Source organism: Homalodisca vitripennis, chromosome 2, assembly GCF_021130785.1.
Source record: "Homalodisca vitripennis isolate AUS2020 chromosome 2, UT_GWSS_2.1, whole genome shotgun sequence".
NCBI classification, from domain to species: domain Eukaryota; kingdom Metazoa; phylum Arthropoda; class Insecta; order Hemiptera; family Cicadellidae; genus Homalodisca; species Homalodisca vitripennis.
Window position 1 is genome coordinate 92,348,310 of NC_060208.1, and position 12,162 is coordinate 92,360,471.

The window sequence follows — 12,162 nt, forward strand, 5'->3', positions numbered from 1 at the left end:
CAATCACACCATGCATGATTAATTCAGGGTTTATTAGAAATTTTGCTAAAAAAACTTATTTTATATAATAATGTACTAAGGTTCGCTGTTTCCCATTTATAGAAATAATACAGGAGCTAACTATAACATTTTTGTTATTTTACTGTGATAAGCAGGTCTAGAAAAATATAAATTCAACCAGTTGCTGGTACAACCACCTTGCTTATACGAGTTTACCTTCCCAATATTTTCCATAAATGGCAGAAAATTATGGGTACATGGGTCTACGAATTAATTCCAAATATAATAACAAAATTACGTTGTTGTGAGGTCTTTCATTTGAAAGTTTCCACTTACTCCAATGTGTTAGAGAGTGTTTTATTTTTTTTAATTGAATCCTAGTATAACATTTGATAATCTAACCTTGAGGCAGAAAGGAATTTATCTGATGCCCTAATAATGGCAGTGACATTAAAACATTTCAATAATTGAATTTAAAATTATGTGATTAAATTACAGTTTTTAACACTGCAGTTTTTACAAAAATTTCTGTCGTAAAATGAAATCATTTGTAAAAATCGGCATGGTTGAAATTAAATTAAAATGAATTTATTCACACTAATGTAATGTAAGCAACATCACTTCACCGATTTTAACCGCACAGCCCACACAGCCATCTGAGGCTGATCACTCATCATAACAATATTCCAATAACTAAAAGTTACAACAGCTCCAATAGGCAGTTTTGTTCTTAAGCTCAGATGGTTCAAAGGCTTATTCAAGAAAAATATCTTACTGTATTGACCGTACAGTATTTAAGAACAAACACACTGTCGGCCTACCGCACATTAAATTAGTATAAATAAATTTATACTAAAAGATTTATTTGTTTATTTCTCGAATTTCCAAAAAAAAGAGAGATTCTCATTATGTGTGATCGAAGTACTTACTTAAAAACAAACATTGAAAAATAACAATATTACATTTACTTTTTAGATGTTACCTGATAACATAAAAATCATATTATAATGGTACAATGTAATACACACCAAAAATACAAGCTTTTCTGAAAATCTTATTAAAGATTTACTGTACGTCACTTTCAAAACCACTAACAATTAATTGGTAACGAAACATTAAACCAATAAATTATGTTTTATTAATGCATGTGTAAAAACATTAAAATGTATAAAGTATTTTAACATCTTCCTTTTCACAGCTGTTGGGTAAATGTACTTTTCTAAATTACTGTTACTAAAAGCCATAAAAGAAGATGGAAATAATAAAGCTTATCTTAAATATTACTAAATATACTTTGATTTTTCTATGACACAACAAATTACTCAAGAGCTAACATATAACAACATTATACATGAAAGAATAGTGGAAGCATTTACTCAGTACTAGACTAACTTAAAATAATAGTACTATGTAACACATTATGAACCAAAATAATAAATAACATTATAAAACTGTAAAATTTGGTAAATAATACAAATTGCAGTCTAAAACTTGACACATCTTACCAATATTTTCATGTAGTAACTTTAAAGGAGATTTAATATACACACATTTACACCAATGCTAGGCTCTATACATAAACAATGATACATACTAGGCCTTAGACAGGCATAGGTCATGTTTGCATAGGAGTAATCACAAAACTCTAATACATAACTAACACCATTGATTAAACTATATAAGGATTAAAATCTCAAAATCGGTATACATAGTTCTTAACCTGAATATTGTATGGTAACTTTACTATATATGCAGCTTAATGTAGTGGACAAGTACAAAATAAATACAACATGCATCTCCAGAACTTACATTACAGAAGTTATCTCTGATTACGTATTTGCATCATTTTGAACTTTGCACAAGTTAGGAAGTATTTTCCTACGCATATTTTACACATTATTTAAAAATTAGATTTTACCCAACCCACTCACACAACAAGACATTTTTCATTTCATTTCAATCTGTTTGCTTACTCAGTCCAGCTACTCATGAAGAATGGAGACAATCACCTTTATTTATAAAACCTCCTTATTGTTATCACAACTAATTCCCACTATACCTAATGAACCACAATCAAATTAGAAAATAAGGACTTGCCATAGCAACTTTAAAAACTCAATTGAAAAAACTAGAAATCAATAATGTTTTGATTCTAATATGAGGTAAAATATACACGTAGCAATATAGCTGTTGGAAATGTGTAAACATGAGCGTGGCAGTTATGGGCATAAACAAAACTTTTTCATTGAAATTGTGTTTTATATTGTGAAAATTCTTCAAAACTATTAATACACAGACAATTTGCACAAAATGCTTGGGTTTTATCTCCCTTACCAGTTATAATAAATATATCACAAACGGATAGTTTGCCATGTACAAATTTTGAGTTGGAGAACCCATTCCCCTTTGAAATGTCCCTTAAAAATGTCATAAAGTAGGTTCTAGTGGAATTTAGACAAGTTTTTCAAAATTCCTTATTCCATATAGGCTATTAAAGTTCATAAAATAGTATGGTGTGAAATTTGTATCATTCTGAATATTACTGCATAATCACATCACAGGAACAGCTTATTTTGCATGCCAGCAACATTGCTTAATAAATGTACTCTATAAATACTTAGGAGTATTTTATAGTGTCATTGTTCATGATATTACAATAAAGTTATTAATTATAAAATACCATTTTTGTATCTTTATCTATGTTGCCTGAATGTGCTATATAACAACAAGCAGGAATAAAGCACTGATAACTTAAACATATTCACATCTATCAATACCTAACAGTTTTTTTTTTTTTTTTTGACAGGACATCTGCTACATATATATTTGAAGTTTTAAGAATTTTAAAATTACAGTAGACAGAAATGTTTGAAAAGTTATCCAATTTGATTTATAGAAAATTAAATTCTCAAAGGCAACAAAGGTTGCCTAAGTTCAAAAATAGGGTAATAGCATTTCACAAAGTTTGTCCCATTAATAAAATCTGGTATAACTTCTGAATGTAAGTTCTCTGTACATTACAAATAGAAAGGTTTTAGAAGTGTCTAAATGTTCTCAAATATTTCATATTACAACATTTATTGTTAATCTGTTAACAAATGCAGTTTTAAGGAATAGGAACTTCATAATAACAATAATATAAACTTAACAATTCTTGGCTTTATCTCTATGTTGTGCTGTACATTGGCTCAGTTTACAAAAATAAAATTTAAGTTTGACGGACTTCAAAGACATGCATCGTTACAAAATGCCAGTGTACAAAAGAAATACATTACATACAATGACTAAAAAATCTTATTTTCATCTCATTAAACTCTTATAAAGTAATTACTGAATAAGAGTTTAATAATTTTACACAAATGTTCGAAATGTTACTTCCAAAATGAATTACCAAATTCCTTTTTTTTGCTACTTTACATACTCATTTGTACTATTCAAATAATAAATTATTTTAAAGACTGCTCATATGTTGATATATTAATTAAATGATGGTCACTTGTTAAAGAGTAACCATATTACAGTGATTTTAGCTCCAAAGTGAAAATGAACGATAAATAAGTTTTTTTTTCAATATTAATAACATAAAGCGCACAAGTAAATATTTGTGATAAGATAACTTCATTAAGTTTTAAGTTTACATAATTTCCTTAACATGTTTTCGCTACTGACAAGTAAATATAATTCTTTTCCTACTGACCTAATGTACCACTAATGCACCACTGAGTTTCACCACAGACTTACGCAAGTGACAAGTGTCAAATGGGACCTTATGGCAGACTCCCCATTCAGGCCACTGTTGATTGCTAATTGATGACAAAATCCAATTAATGTCTGTCTTCACCTCTACAAACTCTCTATTGAAACAGAAAATGATAAACATCGATCTATTAGTAGTCACTCTCCGGACCAGAATGTCTGCTGCGGGGCGAACGGAAGTCCCAAAGTCTGGAGTATAGTTAACTTTGCCTGTCAATCTGTAGGCATTTATTTTTAAGCCTCGATACTTGTGTCAGTCTGTAGGATTATCTGGTACATACAGAACGCTTGGTGTTTGGATCAACAGCTAATAGTTTTGTGATACAAATAGCAATGACAATATTATTGCCTAACTTTTATTATAGATGGCAGTAGTCAAAAGTGTAATTCGAAACATTATAAAATTCAATTTAATGAACAAAACTATTAATGTGTGCACATAAGGTAATCAAAATTTGCTTTCTTAACAATGTGGAATGGCATATTTACAGAAGGTGAAGGTTTAACCCTCAAAGTGCTACTATCGCACTGTGCGATATGTTCGTACCACTTCAAAGTGCTACTATCGCACTGTGCGATATGTTCGTTTTTTTCATATCACAGACGAACGGTTCGCTCAATAACGACGTGGTTTATAAGGCTACATGTAGGAATAAATTCCCTATCAAGTAACGTAATTAGAACTATGTAATTCAGAAGTTTACGAGGAAGAGTAAGAAGAATAGTCAGCTGATTTCGATGCGTGTTTGTCTGTCACGGTCGTCTCGCGGCCGACGCTCTTTGACGTTATTGTTTTGCTTCGTTCTTTTGATTTGTAAGTGACTTATATTATTGTTTATTGAGTAATTATTTGTGCTATGAGTGAACTTAGTAATTCAAGTGCCATTAGGCGCTGTTTTGATGACGATTTGAGTGGAAATGATAGCGATGCAAGCAGCACCCCCACCAGAGAGTGACTCAGACTAATTTTTTTTAGTCTAATGTATATAAGCCATTTTTTTTGTATTTTTAATACTTTATCTGTCATTTTTCTTACTTTTACTCATATCAGTAACTAAATATGTGTTTATTTTGAGGCAATAATCACTATCCACCTACTAACTGCCACTTGTTGATGTGGTAAATATTTTAGTAAAATTTTTGCGAAAAAACATTGTTTTGTTTTTTACCAATTAGTATTGTGATATGTTGTGCAAAAGGTTAAGAAGTGATATTTTTCTTATTCAGCATTATATTTGGAACATTTTGCATATTTTTAGAACTAGGACTACTACATTTTGTAGAAACTATACGTCAAGGATTTTGAAAAATAAAAATATAAAAAACTACACAACCTGTTAGCAGTACCAGATTTTTTTATGATAAAAGATAAGCATTTTTATTTTTACTTGATCTTATAGAACATATGTTTGTGTAAAAAACCATATGTAATACATGCAATTTGAACATATGTTTGTATATAAAAAGTTGTTTAAAAAAGAAATGTCATATGCTCGAAAATGGCCTAGCACTTTGAAGTGGTTTAGTCATCACTTGGAGGGTTAAAACAGAGGGGCCGGGCACTAACATGACTCAATGAACCATTCACTCCATAACTACAATTTGAGGAAACCAGAAAGTGCACTACGCCAATGACCATTGTAAATGAATCACAAAGCAATACAAAAGACAAAAAGTGAAATTTGAATTTGTTTATGACAGATAACCACTGAGGGGGAGAGATCCATTTTGCACTGACAAGGGATATGATGCTGATTAGCATATAAAGATTTATACAGTACCTCAACTGAACCAAGGAAATGTGATGATACAACAATCAGATATTGGAAAGCATAATCTGTAACCTACTTTACTAGTGGAGGATGTATCAAAGTAGGCATATATTGCCTTTTACGGAATTAAACTAATTACAAATATTATTAGGAACTTGGGAAGGTCCAAAAACATTTTGTCTGTACGAGTATGTGTGTAAAAACGGTTTCAGTCTCCACCAAACACACCTTTTAACTTGTATTCCAATCATTCTAAAATGGATCGGGAAATTGGAATATATTCTAGTAACCATCACTTATCTCTGGAGTGTTTGTCATTTAAGAAGGATATGCCTATAGCAACTCAGTTATTCAAGAAAAACTTGTGTGCAAAGCCATGAATAAAAGTTATAAAACAAGAAAAACATTAATTATATGTTTTAATTTTCAGTGTAAAGGAATGACCATGTTACTATTTACGTCATCCTACCGGCATATAAATCCAGAATCATCACAGAACCAAGTTTTTGTGTGGGTATACTATTAAGCACCTTAAAGCATCAGGGAGGATATAAATCCTATACTAATTTAGTGTACGCTGCACCAGTAATGAAGTTTATAGTAAAAAGAGATATCAATAGTATTAAAAATAACTAGATGTACTTACTAGATCCTTTACAGTTTGATACCAAACACATTTTAATAAAATTTAGTTATGATTTGGGTAGTATGTTTTATATGAGCATCCCCTTAATTACTTTTGTTAAAAATAATATGTATTTTTTGCACACTTAGATTAATACATTCCTGTTCCTGTGGTTAAATGTACACATTTTAGCGAAAGAAATACAGTTTGCAAGAAGAATGTTAGTCCAGTATACTTTTAAAGGAACCTTGAAATGTAACAAAAGACCTTACATTTTGGTTTAACTACTCTAAATATTACCCACAATGTAGTGTAAATATTAATTTAAAATCAAAGTGTTACAGGAACTGCTTTATACTCAAAATTCTATAAGGGTTAAGAACAATGTTTTTAAAAAGAGGAACAAAGTTTTATCCTATAGGATACAGTAGAGGCCACAATTATGTTGGTGGTTGGCATTATTCGTACTTTGTCATCTGTTAAAGTCACTCTTAGATTTTAAGTCCATTTTCGCAGCAGACAAATAATGAGTATCTGGAAGACACTTGTTAAGACTAGGACATCTTAGAAGTTGCTAAGCACATGTCCCTTGCCAATTATTTTATAGCCAGAGTTATGGAAAAGTGGATAGGGGTAGTTCAATAGGTAAATGGATAAACAACATCACTCATATCACCAAATAAGCCTGCTACATTATATCCATGCTATTTTATGCAGAACTCATCTTATAACCATGTTTAAACATTTTCAACATAATTAAAATCTTGAAATACTTCTTTCAGTGGTCAAGTGGTTCAGGAGAAACCAATCTCGAAAACTTTAAGAGTGACTTCTGAAACACTCACCATTATTCAACTTAGAAGATTTGAGTTTCACTGTTAGCACCTTATCTTACACGGTTAAGAGTCATTATTGTAAATACTAACCATGAAATTATTTTATAGATTTTATCATTTCACTCTGGCAGATGAAACCTGTGCTTTTTGGTTGAACACAAAATGACAAAATACATTCTATACCAGACAAAAAAACGCCTTAGCCACTTGCAACAATAGATGACTTGAACACAATATTTATTAGGAAAATATGTTATCTGGAAAATAAAATTGTTTATAGTTAACTGGTCCATGGTAATCAATAAAAATTGGTTCAATTATTAACCCTTTAAAGAGTATGGACATCATATGACGCCTTCCTTTGGTAGTCTAAAATGAGTAATGGATGAAATCCAAAAAAGTACCAAAAGGAGTAAAATATCAATCTTCAAAATCTCTTAAAAAATGTTTATTTACATTTTAAAGCTTATTAAAAAAGGACTACGTTTTCTACAAGCCAATATTTCAGTACTTTTTCAAAATCAAATGTCTTATTTCCTCACTACGGCAGACTCAATCAGATAAATAAGATACAGTATGCAGTATACAAGGAATGGCTAGTATAAGGTAGCGTCCTTGAGTCGGTGGCTTTTACCGGGTGTCTACTGCGATCTGGTGGTAATATCAGATTACAAGTGAATGCAAGAACAAACATGGAAGTTAAGTATGATGCCGATAGATGGAACCACTTTATACAGACTAATCTACCTAAAGGCAATCATTAATAGCAATACATTTTCGATAATACAAAAATACAGAGGCTAAACGTCATATGACGTCCGTACTCCTTTGGGCCACTATAAGAATATACGTCATATGACATCCTTTCCTTACTCATTATGTAGCATTTAAACGCACTCCTTAAAGGGTTAAAATCAACAGTATAATATATTAGTTTTTGTATTGCACTTTGACTAATTAATTACATACAAATCACAAATAATTAATTAATTGGTGATAAATTATCAATAAATACTATTAATTGTAATAACCACACTAATTATACCAGTGGCATGAATATAGAGAGAGGTCAAGAGAATCAATTCACCTTGTGAGCAAAAATAAATTTTGAAACTTGAAAAAACAGGAACATAGATTCATTTTTATTTACCTTGAAAAACAGTTATTCACATTAACTCACCAAGTGCCTCTGTTTTGTTAGCCTACTATTATAATAATTAAGTTTTTTGTTAAAATCATTATTAATACTGTACATTCTCAAAAGAAAGAAATAGTGTTTTTAACAATTCAGCTGCAAATTAGTCTATAAATAGCTTACATATACATGTAATATAACATATAAGTATTTTAATATGTTTCAGTTATTTTCCAGGAGTGAACATACCAACTCCTTCCCATAGTATTTGTCTTATCTATCGCCCCAGACAGAGACTATTCACAACACAGTTCTTCCATTTTATTGATAAAAACTACATTTGTTAATGACATTTTTATCAATAACAATTATTTTTTTAATAACTTTTGGATGAGAATTTTAGGAACATATTGTACTGTAATATTAGAGAGCATCTGACCAATACATTTAAGTGAATTTAATTTAAAATGCAAGATTTGAATAACATTTCCTTAACTACAAAATATATTTAGGAAAATCGATTGAATTATGCATTATGGTAAACTTATATGTCCTCACAGTCCACATCAAAGTGAAGACTAGAAGTGTTCATAAGAAATAGTCAAACCACATTTACTACAATTTTAAATGTAATGTTTGCAAGAAAGTTAAGTGCAAAATGCTCTTTGAATTTGTTGAAAACATACCATTTTACCAATGGACTGGCCATGTTTAAGCCAAAATATGTTTTCCACTCTTGGTGAATAAAATAATACAACTACAGCTAGTCTTTGTTTTGACCAAGAGTTTCATAGACTGTTTGATGTTAAATCATGCTTTCATTTTGTTTTCCATGGTGCCAATGGCACAATATCATCAACTAAACTATGATCATCAGATGTTCAAATAATAACTGGCCACTATGAGAAAACGTTTTAATATCCCATCAGTCTTTATTTGTGACAAAGGATCAATATTATTATTTTGGTCTTATAAAAGTCCTTTACAGATGGCTTTTTGGTATTTATTAAAATATTATAACAGAATATAATAAGTAAAACTAGTGAAAATGATAACTTTAAAATATTAAAAGAAACTTGATCCAACAATAGAAATGTGTCAACTTTTTTAAAGAATGTTTATTTTGCAGCTATTGTGTATTATATATTTGCTTGAAACTTATATTTCAATAGTAATTAAAAATATTTTATTTACAACTCTGGTGTCGTTTAAACTATATCATTTAAATTTTAACTTTCCAGTCCTCACTTTGAAAAATCCATTATAATAAAATTGCAGTAAAAGTTACATTAAAAATGTTATAATAAAATTAAAATACTCCTGTGTCAATAATCAATGATCAGTCTTAATGTAATACTACATATAAATAGGCCTATTTTAGAATTCTAGCTAAAACTCTGTTAAAATTTAAATACACATTAAAGAGTGATGTTTAAACAGTCTCCTTACTCCTGTTGTCGATACTGGAACAGAGCAAAGACAATTATTATTACTAGTATAATTAAGTAATTTTATTGATTTTCAATACACATTGTAAAGGTACTACATTGGCATTACTTTAATGTAAGATTTATACATTTTAATACTAGTACCGGTACAATATCACAACTTTTTGATAATAAACAACAGCAAAGAATTTGCAAAAGTAATGAACTTACCAGTAACTAGGAATATTCTCATGTACTTATTATAACAGTAGGTTTTGTTGATGCTGTGGAAATATTTTTACTCATTACTTAATGTGTTGTTTAATTAATTCACATTGGCTAACTTTTATTCTTTGTTTTGTTTTATATATATATATATTTTTTTTTTCATTTGGATTTACTATCAAACCCAACTTTTCAAATCCCAATTAACAACAATTCATGTAATAACTCACTAAATAAGACTCAATAAATATAAATAGACACCTTAATTTTCAGCTTGGAACTGATTACATAATAATTTATCCTATGCCTATTGGTCAGCATCACACTAATCTGTATATTAGTGAATACCCCTACTCTGCAGTAAGTTCAATTTGATAATACAGGACTGAATCTGCATGGTTGTATATGTATGGAGTTTAGTAACCAAACAAAACTATTATTATGATTGGTTACTAGAAGCCAATGGCAAAAAAAGAGGAATGTACCAAAAGCCGAGAAGACAATGCTAATTAATTATGATGTTCATTTTGTTCAATCAATTTCCAGCTTTAAGAAAGTATGAAGAAAACACTTGATGAATAGTAAGGCATTGATGACAATGACTCTGAATTTCAATAAATAAATGGTGATGAAATAGTTGACAGTGTAATTGAGGATAAGAATGAAAAAACATTAGTGAGAATTATCGTGGTTAGATCAACAGGTTGAAGGAATGATGATGACTCACATAGCTCACTAAAGATTGGTTTCTTTATGTTTAGAAAGATGAGCAAAGAGTAAACCACAATTTGTCTCTCTGAAAAGCATAAAAGATTTGACTGCAAAGAAATATACTTGCACCCTCTTGTAAAACAATAACACTTTATAAACAACAATTGCTTTTGCTGTAGCTTATGTCTATTACACTATTAGAGAAACTTTCCTCTATTTCTCATAAGAGAGGATGGTAGGAATTTTTATTTTTAACTCTGTAGAAATAGAAAACCATATTATTATCATTTCTTTAATTAATTCCTGATTATAATTCTAATTGTTAGAAACTATATTGGTATTGTACACATTTCATTGTTAAAAAGTGAGAAACCATAATGGTATATTAGAAAATTATATTTCAGTATTTCATTACAACGTAAGATCAAAAAAATAGCATACAGTAAGTAGAAAAGAAAATGCAGTTGAGCATTATATAAGGATATATTACAATGAAAGGTATAACATCTCAACATTTTCAGCATGCAATAAATGACCACAGTTAATGGTAATACTGGTAACAAACAACATTCACAAACATTAAAACGGGTTGAGAAGTAAGATTGAAGAGTTCCCCCACGTATCACTACTGGATCCCTCACTCCTACTCTCTTACTTCTTCACAAGCCTTAGCAAGTCAACATCTTTATTGCTAGTGGATTATTTTTCTGTAAATTACCTGGTGCATCTATTTATTTATTACATTCAACTACAGCATCGTTTAGTTATTCATTTAATTAGAATGTGAGAAAAATGGATGATTTACCAACAAGAAGGCACACTGAGAATCAATTCTTTGTTCGAGGTTTTTTTGACGATGGAAGGATTGTGAAGGAAACAGGATTTTTCAGGACATTTGCCATCGTTCAGGGAAACAAAAAATCAGTAACACTACGTTTCGAGATTAACTTAGTTTGTAATTATGTGTTAGTTTAGTTACTTACCTCAAGAAGAGATTTCAGATCTCGAAACAGTGTTACTGATTTTTTGTTTCACTGAACGATGGCAAATGTCCGGAAAAATTCTGTTTCCTTCAAGAAGGCATAATTAAACTAATAGTCCCTAGTAGAGTTCTCTTTTGAGTGATTTATATCTTCCAGTTGAACTTACATTGGGTACAGCAAAAACTGATGTATCACTTAAATCTAGGCAAACTTAATGATATCCAGAAGCAGCACTAACTGCAAATTTATAGATATTTGGGTACAAAGGTATCTATCTATCTACCTTAGATCGATAGGTCTAGTCTACTGGGAGAGATGACTGTTTGAAGTTGGTGGGGCTCACTTGGGCTGTTGCTAGTCTGCCTTAGTCAAACATAAGGGTACTGAGAGTGGTAGCTGGCTTCCCCTTCTTCCAAGGATACATGACAAAAATTAATGCCCAAAATCTTTCCTCATCGATCTTGACAGGAGTCGGCTCCTACTCCCAACCTTACCCATTCAGAATATCCTATCACTCCGGAAGCAGCACAAATGTCCTTTTAAGACTAATTGCAACTTCTCAGCTTCTTGTCCTAAGAGAACAAAAATAAAACTAACAATAACCATCACAAGGAGTGATGGAGGAATAACTCTCTTTATAAATCAGTATCTCTCCTCTTACAAACAGTATTCTTCAATGTTTAATTTTGCTG

The 12,162-nt window shown here is 30.4% G+C and overlaps 1 protein-coding gene across 1 annotated transcript in view; it reads right to left on the reverse strand.

Moving 5' to 3' along the window:
- Positions 1-7,421: 7,421 nt before the first annotated feature.
- LOC124354350 (farnesol dehydrogenase-like) overlaps positions 7,422-12,162 on the reverse strand; it is a 47,279-nt gene continuing 42,538 nt past the window's right edge. Inside the window, exon 5 of the mRNA XM_046804733.1 lies at positions 7,422-9,587. Within this exon, the coding sequence (XP_046660689.1) occupies positions 9,557-9,587 (31 nt within the window). The 3' untranslated portion in view covers positions 7,422-9,556. The remainder of the gene's footprint in view (positions 9,588-12,162) is intronic.